At 47.4% G+C, this 23052-nt stretch overlaps 1 protein-coding gene across 1 annotated transcript in view; it reads left to right on the top strand.

Annotated features, from left to right (window-relative positions):
* The window catches only part of LOC311532127 (cholesterol 7-desaturase nvd-like), a gene marked incomplete at its 5' end in the record, with an annotated part of 46379 nt that extends 23649 nt beyond the window's left edge, over positions 1–22730 (top strand). Inside the window, 6 exons of the mRNA XM_084650327.1 lie at positions 4501–4689; positions 5979–6157; positions 8549–8674; positions 9033–9152; positions 17303–17479; positions 20681–22730. Coding sequence (XP_084506453.1) covers positions 4501–4689; positions 5979–6157; positions 8549–8674; positions 9033–9152; positions 17303–17479; positions 20681–20842 — 953 coding nt within the window. The 3' untranslated portion in view covers positions 20843–22730. The remainder of the gene's footprint in view (positions 1–4500; positions 4690–5978; positions 6158–8548; positions 8675–9032; positions 9153–17302; positions 17480–20680) is intronic.
* Positions 22731–23052: the final 322 nt, after the last annotated feature.

Here is a 23052-nt window from a genome sequence, read left to right as displayed (position 1 = left end):
CCACTCATTTCCATGCAGGGTTCCCAGGGTATGAGATGGGGAGTAGCGCCAACCACCGTGTCAGCTCTTCCCCTGCTCCTGTGAAGACCATCTGTCTGTACGCAGCCACTGAGAGGGTGAAAAGCAGAGAAGTGTTTTTATAACACAGACTTTCTGGCCTTCAGTGCCCCTGGAAATTGTATTGAATATCCTTCTCTCCAAGACTCTGTTGGAACTGGGGAGGCAAACAGGGTTTTCCTGTCTGTCAGGAAGATTGTTTCATTTTAAATTTAAGAAAAAGTATCTGCTGGTACTAGTTAGATATAACCTGTATCTATTGCTTTCGCTCTCTGTATTCTGTTCAACGTGTACTATTTTCTTAGCCCAGAGAAACATCATACCACAATGAAATATTTCTGTGAAAGACCTCTCTTATCCTCTCTGACTGAAACAGGCAGTTCCCCAAAAGTCAAGGGATTAAGCAGAGATGAGGGAGGCCAGAACTCAAACTCTATCCCCAATCCCACTATAGACTAGAACTAACTTGCCATAAAAAACTGCTGCTGTTTAGTTCGGTCTTGGAAATTCACCACTACAAGTTCAGCAAGTAATTTTGCACTTGGGTACGTTTTTGTTTCTCTGAGGAATGGGAAGGTTAAGTGATTTGTCCAAGATAATATAGCAAACCTTTCTCAGAACTAAGATTGGAACACGGCCCTGTGGTTAATCCACCGTGCCTCTGGGGCAACTCATGCAACTTCCGTCTCAATCTGCCTGTTTGTAGAGTGGGCTAACAATGCTCACTTGGCTCTATCAGACGCTCTGCAGATCTACAGATGAATGCTATCTAGGTGCTAAATCTCTAGAACAAAAGTAATATTCCCATTTTACAGAGGTGGAGACTGAGAGGCTGGTTAATATGGGTGTGTGCACAGCTGCTGACTTCTGTTTTTGCCGGTGGGTGCTTTCCACGGTCTGGTTTCAATGTGCACCAAGTACAAGTCCTCCCATACAGATCTGCAAGGCTCGGCACTGGTGTCATCAACCCCTCTGAAATATCTGGGGCATCTCCAAGAGACTGAGATGACCCTGTCTTGACTGCCCACAAATACAGGATGATGCCACGTACCAACTCCTTAGCAGATGTTGTTGCAGTACCTGAAACATAAATATGCCGCTGGCTTAGTCTGGAATAATGCTGCTGGGAAGAGGAGAGGCTGCGAGTGGAGCTGGCTGAGACCTCTTCTCTAGCCGCTGTCCATCAAGGGCAACTGCCCCCTGCTCATCACGGGGAGGGCAGGGTATGGGATTCACCACTAATCCTGGACAAATACCTGCTGCCCATAGCTTGCCAGGACCCGACATACTTTCCTGTCTGACAGAGATCAAGCCAGACCAATGTGCGCTCATATTACACAACATGCATACCTATCTGCGTAGTGGTCAGCTTCCTCTGGCTGCAGTTTGGTGCCATCTTATGGCTAAACAGCATACCCAGAGTAATCCCACCTGTGTTCTTCTATGGCTGCCCTTGCAGTAGAGAAGGGAAAGGAAGCTTCCATTCTGAAATCAGGGTTTTTCCATTAGGACCCTGAGTGTGTACGTAAAGTTATTTTGTATCCACTCCCCCAGCAATGCTGGGACAGTCACTTAGAATGTGTAATTCTTTCATGCATGCCAGCATCCCTAAACAGATGAAAGACTTGTATAACTTTATTTAAAAGATTGCCCCTACTCCCTTTCCTGGGGTGGGTCTAAGACCCCTCAGTTATCCTACACAGACACCTCCCGCATCACCATTTAATTCATTTTCCACTCTAAGCCAATGGCCATATGGGCAGGGGGGACTCCTCTCCAACTATTGTTTTGTGGTTTGTTTTTTCCTTAAAACTAACCTCCCCTTTTCCCAATCAAACTTTACTGCTGTGTGGCTCTCATTCCCCCATCCTATCCCCCATTCCCTCCCACAAAAAGCCCCTCACTTTTATAAACCCAGGACTGGGTACTTGAGATTACACCTTCCTAAACATGAGTTGTATTTGAGTTTGGATTGATCTTCCATGGAAAGTAGTGTGATCCCCTTTGTTAGTGTGTCTTAAAACTAGACTAGACAAAGTCATTAGAGGAACAATTCTGCATTTGCTTCTTGTCCCATCTCTCATTCTCATGGAAGACAACTACCACAGTACAGGTCCATCCAATCTATAACCTACATGGTCAATTCCAACCAAACTTGATCAAAATATTGTTTATAATAAATTAAACATCTCCCTTGAGTGAAAATGAGCATGGTAAATGTGTAAAGGCCATGATTAAAGTTAGTTAAAAATTTCTGTGAACTTTTAAAAATGAAAATACCTTCTTGACCAATTTTTTTTCCCATCAAATAAAAGGCCTTTGAAACTGAACAAAACAATTACATTTCTTTAGGAACTTTTTGTGAATATGTATGTAACCCTTCTGCCCATCAGAGTTGGCAGCAACAAGGGCCGGGTTCAGTATCTAGGGGTTCCATTCCAATAACACAATGCAAACCGGCTCGAGCCCCCACCCAATGACCTGGGACAAATATATACCACCGCTGCTGGGCGCCTCCAAGAGGCAATACTTCACCTCTCGCAAGCACAGAGTCTGAGTGTAGCAAAAAGCCTTTTAATAACAGAAAGAAACAATGTGGCATTATGTTGGGGAAACACCACCAACAGGATTCATAACACAACCCATGAGCAAAAATCCCACCCCAAGCAAATTGGGGCATGTCCTTTCCCTTTGGTTCTTGAGTCCAGCAACCCAAAATCACCCAAAGTCCCAAAAGTCCAGCGACCCAAAAGTCTCTGTCCCTGGTCAGGGCAGCCTCAGAGTTCAAAAGTTTATCTGCAGAGTTTTACCTCCCAACCTGGGTGGAGATGGGGGGGAGGGGAGAGTAGGGGCACCTTAAATGGTCTAAAGCTGATGGCCCCACCTCTCCATGGGGCTCCGCTCTGCCAGCCACCCCATGGGCTGCTCTAGGCATCCAACAAAATGCTCTGCTCCACCAGCCACTCTGCTCGCCGTCCCACAAACTGCTCTGCCATATGTTTTCAGGCTCTCCCACTACTTAACACAACACTCAGTGATTTCAGCTCTTAGTAAGTTTAGCTCTTTTGTGATTTCAGCTTGTAGTAGGGGAGCCTCAGTGCTGGTGCACCATTAGCCCAAAGGGAATTCAGCTCAGCAGCCTGTAACTAGACTCCTAATAGAATCAAAATTAGCTCTGATATTCCACAGTGGAGAGAGAAGGAAGTGCAATTAGCATGTAAGACCCTCACCAGGGGACCCAGACCACCAGATATTAATATCTATCCCCAACCTCTCTCAATTCACAGAGTTTTGGAACCCATGTCCCTTGCCTAGCGAGTGCTATTTAGTTGATGACGAGACCCTCCATCATAACAAAAGGCCAAGTGCAGTTCCACTGTCCTTGATTCCCATAATCAGGGTAATAACAATTTATTCTTCCTGCCCCGATAACAGAGACACTGGGGATCCCACAGCAGCCAAAGTGACCATTTGGGCAGCTATGGCCTCATGCTAGGCAGGGTGGGTGTGCCTATGCAAATGAGATCAGCCCCTGAAGTTCTTTTCCACAACTTGCCACACCTCACCACCAGATGTCAGGGTGGAGCTCATTCTGACTCTGCTTACATGTATATGTGTGTTTAAACCAGCTTTTAAATCATGATGGCCCGGAGGATCTGCTTCTCAGGAATTTTATCTACTAAGGCTTGCTTCTGTGGCTTATGCCAAACTGGGATTTCCCTCGATTTTGGGCCACCTGTACATACCTCACATCAGACATTAGCTTTTAGACTCAAAATAGCTGTAGAACTGGTTGGCTTCAGCACTCCGAAGGTTATGCAGGTTCACTGTAAACTGCAATATGAAACTGGAGACAATAAAGGATTATACTGAACATCTGCAATGCTGGCCTGGTCTCCTAATGACATCCTGAAAATGACCCTTTTGACATTGGGACAGAAAGGTGAGCTCTGATTCTCTGGATAGCAATGGGCAGATGTGCTCCTGTAGGTCAATAGGACCAAGTATGGAGTCTGTCTTACCATCTGGGATACTTCTTGATACTTCTTAAGATGTTGACAGATGTAAGACAGTAATACAATTCTCCAAAAATGCCAACCATTCTAGACCACAGTGGGCTGACTGGATAGTCTTTTCTCAAAGCCTTTATGGACTGTCTTGACAGGAAAACAGCTTAGTTCAGCTTCATTAACTGTTTATAACTCTCTTGCTCTCCTTCTCCGAGAGAACTGGAATGGGAGCTGCTTGGATGGAAACCTCCTTGCTTATATCACAGGCTGGGTGATCTGATGTGCTCCACCTCTTGCATAAACTCCTGCAAACAACGCTTTACAGTTCTGAAAATATTATAAGGGATACAGCAACTGGTGTATTGACCAAACCCTTAAAATGAGATCACTCTGTTACCAGCCTAACCATGTATTTTTGTACCTCTACATACAGGGGAACAGGTTGCTGTATTCCGTGCTCTGGATGGACAAGTGTATGTAGTCGATGCCTACTGCCCACACCTGGGTGCGAACCTTGCTGCTGGCGGCCGCGTGATGGGGAACTGTATCGAGTGCCCATTTCATGGGTGGCAGTTTCGGGGAGAAGACGGAAAATGCACTACAATCCCATATGCTGAAAAAGGTGATTCTCCGCTTTCTCCTCCCCCTGCCCATGACTCTGCAATCAAGACCTTGTGGCAGTGGCAATGCCCTGTCTGTTCGGACACAGAACACGCTTTCCTAAGGAAATATCACCCTGGAAACATCCACATGGACAGGTATCAAAATATAACTGTCAATGCGGAATCATCATCAGACAGGTGTGCTTCGCGTGGGGTCCCTCAGGGATTTACGCCATTCAACATTTTTATTAGTGACCTGAAAAAAACATAAAATCCTCGCTGATAAATTTTGCAGATGACACAAAAATTGTGGGGGTGATGAATAATGAAGCGGCCAGGTGTCTGATACAGAGCCAGCTGGTAAACTGGGTGAAAGCAACCAATATGTGTTTCTGGACATTTTTCTAAAAGCTCTGCTCTAGGAATTATTTTGGTGCAGGTCTCTGGACTGTTATACAGGAGGTCAGACTAGATGATCACAGTGGTCCCTTCTGGCCTTGCGATGTATGACTCTATGAAGGACACGATATTGTGAGATGTTCATCTAGTTTGAGTTGACCTCAAGTACAAAAATGATTCTGTGTATAATTTTATAAGAACACTATTTAACTCCTCAAATTGAGGGGGCTCATTGACATGAATTATTTTATTTATTTAAATAAACTTGAATGAATGATATAGTAAATTGAGGCCTTTGCATAGGTTTCATAACTTCAGATTTAATTTTAATCAGGTTTATTTTTAAAAAGAGAAATATAATTAATGTAAATTTTCAAAAACCCAATTAAACATTTTTAGAAGCCCATCAATTTTTATCCACTCCAGTTTGGGCCCCCGAGGGTACATCTACGCTGCCGCTTAGAGCAAGCCTCCGAGCCCAGGTACACAGACTCATGGTAGCGGGGCTTAAGCTAGCATGTTAAAAATAGCAGTGTGGACATTGTGGCTTGGGGAAGCTACCCAGGTCCAAAGGTGCCTGATCACCTGGGTCCAAGCTCAAGTGGCTAGCCCATGCCACAATGTCCACTCTGCAAGTCTGTCTGCCTGGGCTCACTCCCAGCTGCAATGTAGCTGTACCTTCAGACTGACCTTGGAGAACATGAACCACAAAACCATCATTCTGCATTGTTCTGTTAGAGCTTTCAGCTCCTCTACAACCAGTACAAGGGATGCTGTGCAGCACTAATGTCTTTTGTTAGGACTCTGCCTCTCTGTGCTCGTGGCTGCAGCTCAGGGCCGAGTGAACCTAGGACACAGTATTAGACTTGGCACCATCTGCTCTGCACTAACCTCTTTCTCCCCTCCGCAGTGCCAGACTTTGCAAAGATCAAAACATGGCCCTCGTGTGAAATAAACGGAATCATTCTTGTCTGGTATCACTGTGATGGTGTAGACCCAGAGTGGGCTGTCCCAGAGCAGGAAGAGATCACCTCCAAGGAGTGGGTGTATCGTGGCCACACAGAGCATTTTGTCAATGCACACATTCAGGTAGGCGACTTCTGCTATGTCCGGTCAGGCTCTGGGTAATGCTGCAGGTTTTTGTGCTCTGGAAATGGTGCCCTACCTGAAGCAGATGGGGGCTCCAGCTCTGCCAATCACTGGCATGAGCACTGTAGTTTACAGCTTTGAAACTTTGACTCTTACATGCTTAAGAAAGGGAAGGAGCTGGTAAAACACTGAGCAAATGGTCTTAGCTCCATGTCACCTGTTTCCTCCTGGAGCCCAGTGCAGGCAAAACTCCCCTTGGCTTCAGTAGAAGCTATGCCTGGATGCACGAGCCAGTCACTCCATTATAACAGCTAGAGCAGCCATGTGGATGTGACTGGAGTTGTTAAAAGAAACTCAAGGGAGTTAGGCACCCAAATGAATACCAAGGCGATGTGTGCCCAACTCCTTAAGGCTCCTCTGAAAATCTCAACCCAGAGCAAGACTTGACCATTTCCCTTCTTCTATTAAATGGCACTTGGAAAAACACACAAGCCCTTGGTGTGACAGTTTCCTATCTCAGGTGGTCCAATTCACATGGCCATAAAACATTTATACAGCCTGTCACTAAGCTTTATCTCTTGGAAATACACTGCCTGCCTTGTTTCTTAACTGGAACTATCAGTAACTCTTTTCAGATGACTGGTGTCAGTGACTCTCGTGGCATATGCCCAGGACAAGTCAATGGAAAGAACAGCCTTCATTATGGAGACTCCATTTTGCTGTTCTGTAGTTAAACTCTAGTTGGCCTCTGCAATTAAAGCAGGAATTCAAGCGCTTTGTTATGTACAGAGAATGCAGCATAAGCTCCCCAAACGTAGGGAATGTACTCTCTGAATATAGAAAGGACAATCTGAGAATTGACAAGTGAATCTGTTAATTTAGTTTGATTTAAAAATGAGTTGATCATAAAAGGATCCTTTAAGAAATGTACACCTATTGGCAAGAGGTTTCTCTTCTGAATGATCCTAAATCCTGAATAACACAGATGCTTCAAACTTCCCGTAGTTAAAACTCACTGAAATTTTGTGCTTACAATAGATTTGAAGAGACTTTAATGGCTGATAACTCTTTTGCTATTAATCTTCATAAAAGTTTTTTCTTCAGCTGGAGCTGACAAATGTTCTGCTACATAGAATTCCACACAGAACTGTCTCTCTCAGAATGGCTGCCACTTCCCATTGCTCTCCATGGAAATGAGGTCACAGCCAGCTCTTAGCAAAAATGGTGATTAGCAAGGTTCTTACTGGAAACAATGGGAGGCAGTGGCCACTTTGAAAGAAGGCATCTTAACTGAGAGTTGTTAGGCCTCTGTCTTACTGAGAACAAGTAGAGATGGCAGCAGTTTTCAATAAGGGGAATTCTTTGAGTTTCTCTGAAGACTTTTTATGAACCAGCCTCTGCTAACACTTCTATTTATGAAAATTAATGGCCAAAATTACTGTTAATCCAAAGCATTTCTTTCCCAAAGCTACCTGGTGTCCACTCAAGAGAGACATGGAAACTGGGGAGTGTGTGCATGAAAATATGAAGCATAATGTGAGCTTTGGCGCAGGGTGTGCCCGGGAATATAGGGGGGCAAGAGGAAGGGAGAATTTGGGAGAGGAACGCTGGGGTGTACACCCTGTTGGCTTTGCACTGCTCTGCAATTGCAAATCAACTCTACATTCTGCTTACTTGACTCATATATTCAGGCTGCTGTGTGCTACTCCAGAGTGGGTTAAAGCAGCTGTCAAATATTAGCTTGTTACAAGTTTTTGCTAAAGAGACACTCAGTGACCTCAAACTGATTGGTAACAATTGTTAAATCTACTCTGGGAGCACACATGCTAAAATACTTTGCTCACAATAATATGGTCAGTGTGGTGCTGCGATAGGGTGGAGCATGTGTCCTCACTGCATTTCCAGACCTTAACATGTTTGGGTTTCTTTCAGCTTAACCTCAGCTCTGCCTTTATCAGGTTCACGATGCTCGGTTTTAGGACAACTGCAACATCCCAGTAAAAATGTTCCCTAAATTACTAATAGACAATATGAAGATGGAGTTAAGATTGCTTGTATATTTGGAATTGTTGTGATTACTGCTACTGAAGAGCTAAATGCTGTACGCCCTGCTAGTCTGTGCTAAGACACCCCATTGTTACCCACATGTTTGGCTCATCCCTCCGTTATGTCTTATCTTTTATATATTGAACTCTCTGGGGTAGAGACTGTCACTGTCATGTCTGTACAGTGCTTGGTGCTGTGGGGTTCAACCTCACTGAGGTCTCCGGATGTTGCTGCAGCATCACTGTAAAGATATAGTGCTTGTATCTGAATGTCCAGCTAACTTGGAACAAATTAACTTGTATTGATGGAGTCTGTCTGGTAACAGTTAGTGCTCCCCACCTGCAGGAAATCCCTGAAAATGCTGCAGACTTTGCTCATCTAACTTTTCTGCACGAACCAGTTTTCATGAGTGGAGTTGACCTGAGATACACACACTCCAAGCTGTGGGAGTCTGTGAAGCACTGCTGGAAGGTAAAAGGATCAACATAATACATTTATTACCTCTGAGTCACTGCATTGACTTGCAAGTCCAGTTCAACCTTTCCTTTGCTTCAGAGTTTTCCATAAATTTTCGCCTCTCTCTCCTCTCACACACCCTTATGGTCGGCTTGAGCGCCCTTTTCCCATCTTGCACTCACTGGGCCTCAACCCTTCAGGCATGCTTTCTTGTATGAAGCCTCTTTAGAAATATGACCAGCCTCTTCCCTTTCCACCTTCACTTCAGATATTCTACAACATGCTCAAACTACAATGGTCCTACCTCATATGTCTGGTTTTGTACTTTTCCCCATGTCTCTAGACTGAGTCACTTCTTCTCAATCTCTTTTAGGCTGAATGGCAGCCAGAGCCAGAACCCAACAAGCACTGTTCCCAGTTAGTGGTTAAACACAGTCTAACAGTGTTTGGAAAGCACTTCTCCTTGATGGATTTCACAGTTAGAGCCAGACAGGTAGGTAACACACTTCACAAAACAGTACTCACAAGTACCAGGAACAAAGGAAGTTCTAGTGATTAAAGAGCACAATGAAGTGTATTCTGAGCTCTCTCACAAACTTGCTTAGGTTTTACCTAAGTAATTTGACTTCCCTGTGCCACAGTTACATGTCTGCAAAAAGAGGTAAGCTGGGTGCAAGCAAACATTATGCATTTTCATACATATCTCCACGGGCAGAAGAAGACCCAGGGAAGCTGATACATATAGAGCACTCTGTCCGGAGGATTGAAGATGCAAAGCATTAGCAACACCAGGAGCAGAAACAGCCCTAGAGTGACTGGGTTTGTTTCTGTCTAAAAACTTAGGGAAGAAATTGACGGTTTGCATGGACAGTGGGGAAGTTCCACAGGACTGAAGAGAAGCTAATATGCCAATATTTAGAAAGGGTAAATGGGATGACCTGAGTAATGATAGGCCAGGCAGGCTGACATAGATCCTTGGCAAAATAATCGAGTGGCTAATATGGGATTTGATTAATAAAGCATTAACGGATGGGAATAAATACCAGTCAACATGAGTTTATGGAAAATAGATCCTGTCTAACTTGTTTGTTTTTAATGAGATTACAAGTTTGGTTGATAAGTGTTGCTTTAAAGCCTTTCACTTGGTACTATGTGACATTTTGATTAAGAAATTGCAATGATACAAAATCAGCATGGCACAAATGAGAAAGCTAGGTCTCAGATGTAATTTAAATGGGGAATCCTCATCAAACGGGCGTGTTTCTAGTGTGGCCCCACAGGAATTGGTTCCTAGCCCTACTCTTCAACATTTTTATCAGTGACCTGGAAGAAATCATAATTACTGATAAAGTTTGCACAAGACACAAACATTGGAGTGGTAATTAGTGAAGAGGACAGATCTCGGATCTAAATCGCCTGGCAAGCTGGACACAAGCAAAAAATATGCACTTTAATACCACCAAAAGTCGGCCACTCTTACAGGATGGGAGACTCTATCCTGGGAAGCAGTGGTTCTAGAAAAGATTTGGGGGTGTTGGTGGATAATCAGCTGAACATGCGCTCCCAGTCTGACACTGGGCTAATCTGATCCTTGGATATCTAAACAGGGAAATCTCAAGGAGGAGCAGAGAGGTCATTTTACCTCTGTATGTGGCACTGGTGTGACTGCTGCTGGAATCCTGCGTCCAGTTCTGGTGCCCACAGCTCAAGGCCTTCAGTAAGTTGGAGAGAGTTCAGAAAAGAGCCATGTGAATGGTTAAAGGATTAGAAAACATGCGTGTAGTAAGAACGGATGGGAGCTCTGGCGGCCGGGCCTGGCCCGGAGGGGAGGGGCAGAACAATGTGGATAATTGAGGTGGGGCTGGGATGGAAATAATGAGAATTTGAGATCTGAGGCAAAGCGGGAAGCCCCGCACCAGACACGCTGTTAGGGAGCCCACAAGAGTGGGGCCAAAATCACCTTCCTCAATACAGTTGGGAGAGCTGGCAACACTGGCTGTTGCTCACGCACACACTGGGGTGGGGGGAGGGGTAGGACAAAAATCAAAGCCAACCAAACAACTCAATGTAAATGTTTTTTATTAAAAAAAAACAAAACAAATCTCATCTCTTGGGGGTGCGACTCATGATTTGGGACTAGTTGGGGCTGGCCAGACTGCTTCCAGTCTTACCAGCTAGTCCAGCTACACTGCCCAGGCTTCACTAATTGCAGCGCTCTACAGCTTACATTTTGTCTTGGTAGAGTCACTCGTTAGAGGCTCCTGTTCCATTGCAAACAGGCTCTATACACCCCCAGAGTTTGGGTGCAGACCTTCCTTAGTGGCAGCAACGGCACCCTCGGAAGAGCCAGCTGCTGATTAAAATGTTTGGCTCATATTCTTACTCCTCTTAGGAGGCCTTGCTGAAGGGACTTTTCCTGTTGGGCAGCAGAGGAATGCGCAAAGTGTGTGGTGAATGAGCTGTGGAGTCATCTCCATCGAAGGAAGGGCGAGGAGAGCCTTGCAGTAGGGACTCTCTGATGACCCTGACTAGACTGAGAAACAAACTTTTTAATCAAACGCTAACCAATGTTAAGACAAGTGGCTATACACACCACCTGGCACCTCCTGCAGAAAAGAGGATCAAAAAGGGGCTAACACCCTTGCCAAATGCTGCTCATGTCTTAGCCCTGGTCTACACTAGGACTTTAGGTCGAATTTAGCAGCATTAAATCGATGTAAACCTGCACCCGTCCACACGATGAAGCCCTTTATTTCGACTTAAAGGGGTCTTAAAATCGATTTCCGTACTCCACCCCTGACAAGTGGATTAGCGCTTAAATCGGCCTTGCCGGGTCGAATTTGGGGTACTGTGGACACAATTCGACGGTATTGGCCTCCGGGAGCTATCCCAGAGTGCTCCATTGTGACCGCTCTGGACAGCACTCTCAACTCAGATGCACTGGCCAGGTAGACAGGAAAAGAACCGCGAACTTTTGAATCTCATTTCCCGTTTGGCCAGCGTGGCAAGCTGCAGGTGACCATGCAGAGCTCATCAGCACAGGTGACCATGATGGAGTCCCAGAATCGCAAAAGAGCTCCAGCATGGACCGAACGGGAGGTACGGGATCTGATCGCTCTATGGGGAGAGGAATCCGTGCTATCAGAACTCCGTTCCAGTTTTCGAAATGCCAAAACCTTTGTCAAAAATCTCCCAGGGCATGAAGCACAGAGGCCATAACAGGGATCCGAAGCAATGCCGCGTGAAACTGAAGGAGCTGAGGCAAGCCTACCAGAAAACCAGAGGGGCGAACGGCCGCTCTGGGTCAGAGCCCCAAACATGCCGCTTCTATGATGAGCTGCATGCCATTTTAGGGGGTTCAGCCACCACTACCCCAGCCGTGTTGTTTGACTCCTTCAATGGAGATGGAGGCAACACGGAAGCAGGTTTTGGGGACGAAGAAGATGATGATGAGGAGGAGGTTGTAGATAGCTCACAGCAAGCAAGCGGAGAAACCGGTTTTCCCGACAGCCAGGAACTGTTTCTCACCCTGAACCTGGAGCCAGTACCCCCCGAACCCACCCAAGGCTGCCTCCTGGACCCAGCAGGTGGAGAAGGGACCTCCGGTGAGTGTACCTTTTAAAATACTATACGTGGTTTAAAAGCAAGCATGTGAAAGGATTAATTTGCCCTGGCATTCGCGGCTCTCCTGGATGTACTCCCAAAGCCTTTGCAAAAGGTTTCTGGGGCGGAGGGGCAGCCTTATTGCGTCCTTCATGGTAGGACACTTTACCACCCCAGGCCAGTAACACGTATTCGGGAATCATTGTACAACAAAGCATTGCAGTGTATGTTTGCTGGCGTTCAAACAACATCTGTTCTTTATCTCTCTGTGTTATCCTCAGGAGAGTGAGATATAATTCATGGTCTCCTGGTTGAAATAGGGTGCTTTTCTTCAGGGGTCATTCAGAGGAGCCCATTCCTGCTGAGCTGTTTGCCTGTGGCTGAACAGAAATGTTCCCCGCTGTTAGCCACGGGGAGGGGAGAGGGTTGAGGGGGTAGCCACGCAGTGGGGGGGAGGCAAAATGCGACCTTGTAATGAAAGCACATGTGCTATGTATGTAATGTTAACAGCAAGGTTTACCCTGAAAGACTAACCAGTTTATCTGAGCATGAGCTTTCGTGAGCTACAGCTCACTTCATCGGATGCATACCGTGGAAACTGCAGAAGACATTATATACACACAGAGACCATGAAACAATACCTCCTCCCACCCCACTGTCCGGCTGGTAATAGCTTATCCAAAGTGACCACTCTCCCTACAATGCAAGGTAGCCTATTTCCCCTTGTTTTTTCCTACCCCCCCCCCCCCAGACGTTCTGGTTAAACTTGGATTTAAACTTGGAGAGTGGTCAGTTTGGATGAGCTATTGCCAGCAGGAGAGTGAGTTTGTGTGTGTGTGTGTGTGTTTCCGGGGGGGGGGGGGTGAGAAAGCCTGGATTTGTGCTGGAAATGGCCCACCTTGATTATCATGCACATTGTAGGGAGAATGGTCACTTTGGATAAGCTATTACCAGCAGGAGAGTGAGTTTGTGTGTGTGGTTTTTGGCGAGGGGTGAGGGGGTGAGAGAACCTGGATTTGTGCAGGAAATGGCCCACCTTGATTATCATACACATTGTGAAGAGAGTGGTCACTTTGGATGGGCTATTACCAGCAGGAGAGTGAGTTTGTGTGTGGGGGGGCAGAGGGTGAGAAAACCTGGATTTGTGCTGGAAATGGCCCAACTTGATGATCACTTTAGATAAGCTATTACCAGCAGGAGAGTGAGTTTGTATGTGTATGGGGGGGGGGTGAGAAAACCTGGATTTGTGCTGGAAATGGCCCACCTTGATTATCATACACATTGTGAAGAGAGTTGTCACTTTGGATGGGCTATTACCAGCAGGAGAGTGAGTTTGTGTGGGGGGGGGGGCGGAGGGTGAGAAAACCTGGATTTGTGCTGGAAATGGCCCAACTTGATGATCACTTTAGATAAGCTATTACCAGCAGGACAGTGGCGTGGGAGGAGGTATTGTTTCATGGTCTCTGTGTGTATATAATGTCTTCTGCAGTTTCCATGGTATGCATCCGATGAAGTGAGCTGTAGCTCACGAAAGCTTATGCTCAAATAAATTGGTTAGTCTCTAAGGTGCCACAAGTCCTCCTTTTCTAGCATGGCTGTTACTCTGAAACCTGAAAGAGTGTAGCCACTGTTTTATAAAATGTGTCTTTTTAAATACCGCTGTCCCTTTTTTTTCTCCACCAGCTGCATGTGTTTCAATGATCACAGGATCTTCTCCTTCCCAGAGGCTAGTGAAGATTAGAAAGAAAAAAAAACGCACTTGAGATGAAATGTTCTCCGAGCTCATGCTGTCCTCCCACACTGACAGAGCACAGACGAATGCGTGGAGGCAAATAATGTCAGAGTGCAGGAAAGCACAAAATGACCGGGAGGAGAGGTGGCTGGCCGAAGAGAGTAAGTGGCGGGCCGAAGAGAGTAAGTGGCGGGCTGAAGAGAGGGCTGAAGCTCAAATGTGGCGGCAGCGTGATGAGAGGAGGCAGGATTCAATGCTGAGGCTGCTGCAGGACCAAACCAGTATGCTCCAGTGTATGGGTGAGCTGCAGCAAAGGTAGCTGGAGCACAGACTGCCACTGCAGCCCCTCTGTAACCAACCGCCCTCCTCCCCAAGTTCCATAGCCTCCACACCCAGACGCCCAAGAACGCGGTGGGGGGGCCTCCGGCCAACCAGCCACTCCACCACAGAGGATTGCCCAAAAAAAAAAGAAGGCTGTCATTCAATAAATTTTAAAGTTGTAAACTTTAAAAGTGCTGTGTGGCATTTTCCTTCCCTCCTCCACCACCCCTCCTGGGCTACCTTGGTAGTCATCCCCCTATTTGTGTGATGAATGAATAAAGAATGCATGAATGTGAAGCAACAATGACTTTATTTCAGAGTAGCAGCCGTGTTAGTCTGTATTCGCAAAAAGAACAGGAGGACTTGTGGCACCTTAGAGACTAACCAATTTATTTGAGCATGAGCTTTCATGAGCTACAGCTCACTTCATCGGATGCATACTGTGGAAACTGCAGCAGACTTTATATACACACAGAGAACATGAAACAATACCTCCTCCCACCCCACTGTCCTGCTGGTAATAGCTTATCTAAAGTGATCATCACGTTCCTTACGCATGCGAAAGTTTCGCAGCCACTGGGAATCGTCCCAGACCTGCAACACTATGCGGTCCCACCAGTCTGTGCTTGTTTCCCAAGCCCAGAATCGGCGTTCCACAGCGTGAACCTGCCCCATTAGCACCATGATGCATGCATTGGCAGGGCCCATGCTTTCAGAGAAATCTGTGTCCATGTCCTGATCACTCACGTGACCGTGCTGACGTCGCCTCCTCGCCCGGTATCGTTCTGCCAGGTTCTGGTGCTGCATATACTGCTGGATAATGCGTGTGGTGTTTAATGTGCTCCTAATTGCCAAAGTGAGCTGAGCGGCCTCCATGCTTGCCTTGGTATGGCGTCCGCACAGAAAAAAGGCGCGGAACGATTGTCTGCCGTTGCTCTGATGGAGGGAGGGGCGACTGATGACACGGCTTACAGGGTTGGCTTTAGGGAGCTAAAATCAACAAAGGGGGTGTCTTTACATCAAGGAGTATTTCAGGCAGGACTTCACGGAGGGTTCCAATAAGAAATGGTGCACCTAAGTTATTGTTTTTATTGGAACAAGGAGGTTAGTCTGGCCTCTGATTGATACATGGCTAGATTTACCTTGCTGCACCTTCTCTGTGAGTGACTGCAGTGTGACCTAGAGGAATGAGTCCCCTAGACGGGGGCGGAAGCAAATGAGCACAAAACAAATCTGGTCTATTTCTTGTTTTGATCCACTCCATCCATCTTTTATATCTTTGGCTGGCAGCAGACGGTGCGGAAGGACTGCATGCCATCCACATCTCATGGCTGCCCGGCAGAAGATGATGCAATAGGACTGCTAGCAATCCATATCGCCTGCCTGCTCACCATAAGACGGTTCAATAGGACTGACTGCAGGACTAAAGAGAATGACCTGGTCAAGTCTCTCCAAATTTTGTCCCTGCGCCCATGTCTGCCCAGGTGCTCCTGGCCGACGTGGCCAGGAGCACCTCGGACATGACGATGACGGCTACCAGTCATATTGCACCGTCTGCTGCCAGAAGGCAATGGGTTGCTGCTACTGTGTAGCAATGCAGTACCACGTCTGCCAGCACCCAGGAGACATAGGGTGACGGTTACCTGAGCGGGCTCCATGCTTGCCGTGGTATGGCGTCTGCACAGGTAACTCAGGAAAAAAGGCGCGAAACGATTGTCTGCCCTTGCTTTCATGGAGGGAGGGAGGGAACGGGGGCCTGACGATACGTACCCAGAACCACCCGCGACAATGTTTTAGCCCCATCAGGCATTGGGATCTCAACCCAGAATTCCAATGGGCAGCGGAGACTGCGGGAACTGTGGGATAGCTACCCACAGTGCAACGCTCCGGAAGTCGACTCTAGCCTCGGTACTGTGGAAGCACTCCGCCGAGTTAATGCACTTAGAGCATTTTCTGTGGGGACACACACACGCGAATATATAAAACCGATTTCTAAAAAACCGACTTCTATAAATTCGACCTTATTCCGTAGTGTAGACATACCCTTAGAGAGACAACGAGGGTGGGGGTGGGGAGGGAATCTCTTTTATTGGACCAACTTCTGTTGGTGAGCAAAAGAAGCTTTTGAGCTTAAACAGAACTCTGCCTCAGGTCTGGGAAACGGCCCTACACAGGGATAAAACACTGTTTTTCCTCCCAGAGTGTCATGGTTAGCAACACATGGACGGCCAACCCAGCTTCTGCTGCTTCCTAATCTAGCCCAAACACCAAGGGGCAGAGAGTGGGCTCTTACTAAGGTTGGAGCAGGGCAACTGGGAAGAGCTGGCTCGGAGGCTGAAGCGTAGTTGGTCTCTAGGCACAGGATGCTGGGCACCTGGTTCCAGTTTGGGCTTTACATTTGCCTTTAGGACTTTGTTACAAAGCATGGCAAAAAAATCAACCCACCCAGAACCCTAATGTTCATCTACTTCCTTGTTCCATGCAAGTGGTGTTTGCTCCTGGCTGGGGGCAGTGACTATTAGGAAGAAAATGTGTATGTGAATAGGAACAGACAATTGGTGTCCTGGGGGAAAGATGTGGACAGGTGAGACCAACCAGCAGCGACAGCTCCCTGGCACTCTCCTCCAGCTCAGGCTGCACTAACTGGAGCCATTTACTGTGGTCCCCAAGGGCCCAGGACACTCTGCCCCTGCCCTTTCAATCCAGACATGCCTTCAACTTCATGCAGAGAGCTGGGCGTTAGCTATGCCCACCCCTACACTTGGTGGAGACTCCTACCTGACTGGGAGAATCCCCAACTGGGGACTCAGGGATGGCACTGCCTGAGCAGCATAAAGAGAACCCCCCAGGGCAGAGAATCAGCCCCTAAATACAGGCTGTGACCCCTAGACCTGGTAGAAATATGTTCATTCCGTAGGCAGTGAGGATTCCCCACCCCCCAGCCTTTCTGAGTGAGGGAATGAGCTGAATTCCTTCTCTCTCTGAAGGTGGGGCCAGGGCTGGTCTACCTGACCTTTGAACATGCTTTCCTGGGCCGTGGGATCATTCTGCAGAGCGTGACGCCCGTGGAGCCTCTCCTGCAGCAAGTCATCCATAGGATCTATTATCAGCGCAACATGCCGGCAGTGATCCCCAAATTCATTCTCAAAGTGGAATGCGTTCAGGTAAGGCACGCTGTACGGCTGCACGTCAAGCTGGGCTGGGACTCCCAGAGGGAGGCAACTTACCCACAGTAGTTCAAACCCTGGTGCCTTTTTCCCTGTGGATCTGCCCCAGCAGGACCCCTACTCTGGGTCTCCCCTCCCAGGGAACCCCCAACCCTCTAGACCCACCTTGCCTCAGTGGCTACTGCCAGTCATCAGCTAGCCCCTGTTCACCGGGGTAGACTGCAGCGTACTGGCCATTCATCACTGGCAAGGGGGTAGGACCTGCTGCCTTTGCCTATCCTCAGGCGGCCCCTCTGATTAAGCCGGCCACACCTGTGGTCAGCTACAGTCAGCTTTCCCCAGCTGTTCTTAACTTCTTTCCCTGCTGCAGCCCTCTCCAGGGCTGCTTTTAACCCCCTCAGGGCCTGAGCGGGGTGACTACCCCGCTACACTGGGCTTGGATTACAACTAGTGCCAATTCCCCTGTGCCCCACAAGCTTTGGTAATGCTGCAAATGTACAGGGCAGACATGTAGACAGGCCAAGAGGCTGAATGCTAAAGGCACAGGAGATGGCAGGCAGCAAAGCTGCCTCTTGGTGCATTTCTTGGGTGGGTCTGGCTTAGGCTTCCACAAATGTGGCAGGAGTGAAGGGCAAAAGCAAGAATGAGCTGACATGCCCCCTTGGTGCTCTGCTCCCTTGGTGCCTATCCTTCCCTTGGGCCAGATGGTATCCAAAGGCCTCAGGGAAGCTGTCGCTGAAGGGGGGGTGGGGGTGGGCACTAGGTATCCGGGACCCAACACGGCAAATGGGAGTGGGGAGGAGACTGGTGCAGATCCCAGGCATTGCACACTGTCCTAGCCTGCCAGTAGCTGAGCCAGAGGCGAGGGCCTGGATGACCACGGAAGTCCTGCATCCTGTATCAAGGACCCCCTGGGTGCCTGGCTAGGTAAAGACCCGCAGTTTCTGTCCTGTGTTGCTGTTGAGAATCCTTGATGAGAGGAGTCCCTTCCGCACCTCGGATCACATTCGCTGAGCAAGGGGAGACCGGACACTTTAATCTGGGCTCCACCAGCTCCTTCCAGCGCTTCACAACTCTTGGTGCTGGCGTTTTGATGCCTGTACCTTGCATTGCCCCAGTTACCCACAAAACCCTGCCCCCTACAGCAGTGACAGAGGGCATTGCTCATTACCACTGTCTGGGACCTCTCTGACTGGGGACTAGAACCCTGCCAGGGCCTGTAGCCCTTTCAACAGCAGCTCCAGGTTCACAACATCCGAGGCAGCTGAAGAGCTGGTGGCGGAAGCAAGGTGCTCTCAGACGGAGATTGCATGATGGATGGCAAAGGCCCTTTTTAGTTTTGGTAGCCTCTAAAAACCCCACCTGAGCTCAGAGCCCCTTCCTGCTGTGCCCTGACAGACCGACAGACAGACCCAGGGGGAGGGATAGCTCAGTGGTTTGAGCATTGGCCTGCTAAATCGAGGTTGTGAGCTCAATCCTTGAGGGGGGCATTTAGGGATCTGGGGCAAAAATTGGGGATTGGTCCTGCTTTGAGCAGGGGGTTGGACTAGATGACCTCCTGAGGTCCCTTCCAACCCTGATATTCTATGATTCTATGACCCTGCCCTACAGAACTTTCATTGATGCACTATTGCACAAGGGAGCAAGGAGGACACTCCCCATTTTAGAGCAGAGGGACTGAGGCAGAAGAATTAGGGGACTTGCCAAAAGTCACAGGAAGTCTGTGCCAGTAACTGAATCCAGAACTCCTGAGACCACCATACCTCTCTGTCAGCACACACTGCACCAAGAAAGCCTCTTGGCACTACTCAGCTCGGCAGGACTGACCAAGGTTTACCAGTCCCTGCCAACAATGGGCCTTGGCATTCCCTCAGCTGGTTGTGCACACTGGATGAAAGCTGGAGACTGTTTGCTCTGACTTGGCATGGTAGCTCTGCAAGGGGGGGTGGTTTCTAGGCTGGGAACAGCCCTAGCTGCCGAGGGTCCAATATAAGCGTTGCTACAGTGCAAACTTCAGACCTTGCGTGTGTTACTAAGGTGTATGAGCAACGCTGGTCTCTCTAGTGGCTGCACTGCAAATTGAGCTCCATTAAACTTATGTCTGGGTGGAATTTAAGTTGTTAGTCTTACCCTATAAAGCCCTTAATAGTTAGGAGCCTAGACATGAGCGTACCTCTCCCAGCGAGCTCCTGCTAGCTGCCTGACCAGCTCAAACCCTTGAGTTGGATCATCCTCTATCGTAAAGGGAAGGCACTGCTTTCAGGGTATTTTCTAACATGAGGGAAGCTGCTCTGAAGAAAGGTCTCCCATGCTGGGCTGCCAGAGTCCAGCCTTGTTACCCTTCTGTGGTGCCTGTGGATGGATACATATTGTGTGTTGCAGAGTTGTTAAAAGGCCCCATACCTGACAAGATTAGCCCCACACCAGCTTGGTGTTAACATATTTAAACTGGAAAGGTAAATGCTATCATTCAGCACCTGGAGCCTATGAGAGGTGCTAAAAATAAACTCTTCTCTTAAACCTTGAGTGGTGCTAAGGGGCGATGCCGCCGGGCTGACAGAAATGCTGAGAGATTCCAGGTGAACCCGAAAAAGGATTTTGATAAAGAAAACTGGGAAGCAAGGAGCACTATGAATCCCTAAAGAGCCCCCAAGCTTGTGTGGTGAGGATGCAGGGAGTTAATGTGGATGCTTCACACAATGCACAGTCAACCTGTGGAACTCCTTGTCAGAGGATGTTATGAAGACCAAGACTATAACAGGGTTCAAAAAAGAACTAGATAAATTCATGAAGGACAGGTGCATCAATGGCTATTAGCCAGGATGGGTAGGGATGGTGGCCCTAGCCTTTGTTTGCCAGAAGCTGGGAATGGGCAACAGGGGGTGGATCACTTGATGATTACCTGTTCGGTTCATTCCTTCTGGGGCACCTCTCATTGGCCACTGTCGGAGGACATGATACTGGGCTAGATGGACTTTTGGTCTGACCCAGTATGGCCGTTCTTATGTTCTCTGTGGTTAATAAACACTCAAAACACAGTGCCAGCAAAAGCTGAATAGTTGAGCTTGTTTCAGAGCCAGGGGGATCGCTAGAAACACTAGTGTGCTGTACTAGTGGCATCCCCATTGGATTGGTAACATGAATGAGCCTCTAGTTCAAAGTTCCATATATCTAAAATGATTCTGCTTCTCCCCTCAGTTTGAACGTGACATCATGATCTGGAATAACAAGCAATATCTGTCTAAACCACTGCTGGTAAAAGAAGATTCTGCGATCCAAAGGCATAGGCGCTGGTTTGCTCAATTCTACAGTGAGAACAGCACTAGATTCACTTTCCAAAAGGGTGGACTGGACTGGTGACATCCATGTGCTCAAAAGACGTCAAATGGCTTCCTCGTCCATGAGAATCCCTTCCTCATCCATGAGAATGGCAGCCAAGCTCATAGCAAGTTAATAAATCTGCATTTCTGGATTTTCAGTGGCAGTTGGGCGAATCTGCAATACAAGAAAACTCTCTAGTTCAATACTTCTACCCGGCCAAGTGTAGTGTCTTCCATGTAAGGCTGGGCAAATCTAGTAAGTGTTGTGTAGGCTTTGCTGTCATAACTGAGCTGTAGTACGGGGTGCCCCCCCATCTCCAATGGGAAAATGAGACTGACAGAATCCCCTTGAGATATCATCTATGCTTTGCAGCTTTTGTTACTCAGGGACAATTGCATGAAACCCTGATCCTTAGGTGCTGCAAGGCTCACATGTTCCTATTCTCTAAAGCTGTCATTTGACATCTGTTCCTCCTCCCCATAGCAAGTCACAATGGCAAACCTGGATTGTTACCATGGATGAGGAATAGGCAGGGTCACTCTTAGGAGCAGATGGTCTGTTCTCTTGCTAATGTACTTAGAAACTAGCAAGGGACCAACAGCAATGGTCAGGGCTGGCTATAGATGGTCCCTGATGGATCTCTACAGGAGTTTTTCCAAGGAGTTTATCAGCTCCTGAACAGATGTTAATGGACATATAGCATCTAAGGAAGAAGGGAAGTAATTTTCCGATGGTCTTACAGTGTAAGAACGTAAAAACCAAACTTCTTGTACAAAGATTAGTTCCCCTTGGAGTAATGCATATGTGGATAGTAACAACTGACTGAACACCAGCAGGGACTTGTTTAGAAAGCTATGGCCTCATCTGGGGCAAGTGCAGAGAGTGCTGACATACTGTGCAATCAGCATTTAGTATGTGTATGAAACTGATCTCTGCTGGTCTGGCTAAAAACTGCTCTAGTTTCCATTGTGCTTTGTTCCTCAGTAGTATAAATAGATGGACCAACTTCTGCCTTGACTTACAACCTCCAGACTCCTGTTTGCTCCAGGTAAGTCAGGGCAGAATTTGGTGATCAGACTGTAATGTAGTTACTCTGTGCTAATAGCCTTCAAAAATGAATGTACAGCGCACAGAACTGTTGGGAGCCTTCCATGCTAGGCTGCACCGTGCTGGAGCTGATTGACATTGTCTGCTATACAGATCGCTTGTGCCAAACAAAAGAAGAGGGTTACAAGGCATTCTGTGAACCTGCCCTCGTGTATCTTGTGAATTCTGCACTTTACTGAGCCTTTTGTTTTTGCACTGAACCATAACACAATGTTAACCAGTGAGCCAGAGGCCTTTCCTTTCCAGGAGTTTCTCTATCCCCACACTGGTTACTGTGTGAACTGCTTAAACTAGTCCCTTAATGTCAAAGTCTCGAGGGGGTAGTGTAGTCCGTTGGGGGGGGAGTGGCTCCTCCCCCTCCGGGTCTGTGGATGGCCAATCCGCCCCACTACAGGTAGTATTTACTTCATTGTTTGCGATGGGGGCTACGGCCATAGAATCGCCATGGCCTGGGGTTGCTCATCACCTAAATGCTGAAGCAGGCCTGTACTACGTGGCATAGCAATGTCAAGTGGGCTAGTCAACCCCCCGGCAAACGTCTGGCTCTCTGGTGCGATGGATCGTGTACTAATAGGGATGGGTGCCACAAAGGGATTACAATAGTTAAATAAGTCTTGGAAGAGTTACTTCTGGGTGGAACCAGGACCAGGCTGAATGTAGGAGACTGGGTTCTTCTCTGGCTCACACATCACCCAAAGAAGTGTTCACAAGTGGCACTGGTTTCATCTTGTCAGTGAAAATTCTTTCTACAGCATGAAATGGGCTTTTGTTTTGATCCTTGTGTTTACTGGTAGACTCTTTATAGTTACTATTTTTATATTACAAAGGTTTCATAAAAATTTATAGAATAAAAATATACAAAGTGTTACATGACTCGTCAGTCTCCATAGGTCCAGGGAAGAACCTCAATGCTTTCTAAACCAGCAGCACTCAGCTGAGCTTTACCTATGGCTTCCTTGGGGGGGATGAAATGGGGAAATTAACGTACTTTTTGGTTTGCCATAGCCTATGTGCCTGGCCTACACCAGTCGATTAAAGTCAGGCTCAGCAGAATTTGATTTTTTTTCTAACTTTGATGATTGATTTTTAAAAAATGTTTTAAAACTATTTTTATTTTTTACAGTGGCTGGAATTTAAGGTGG

The sequence above is a fragment of the Lepidochelys olivacea genome, assembly GCF_965140295.1.
Source record: "Lepidochelys olivacea isolate rLepOli2 genome assembly, chromosome: 16".
In the NCBI taxonomy this organism is placed as follows: Eukaryota; Metazoa; Chordata; order Testudines; family Cheloniidae; genus Lepidochelys; species Lepidochelys olivacea.
Note: the sequence above shows the minus strand (reverse complement) of the source record. Positions and strands in the feature narration are given on the sequence as shown.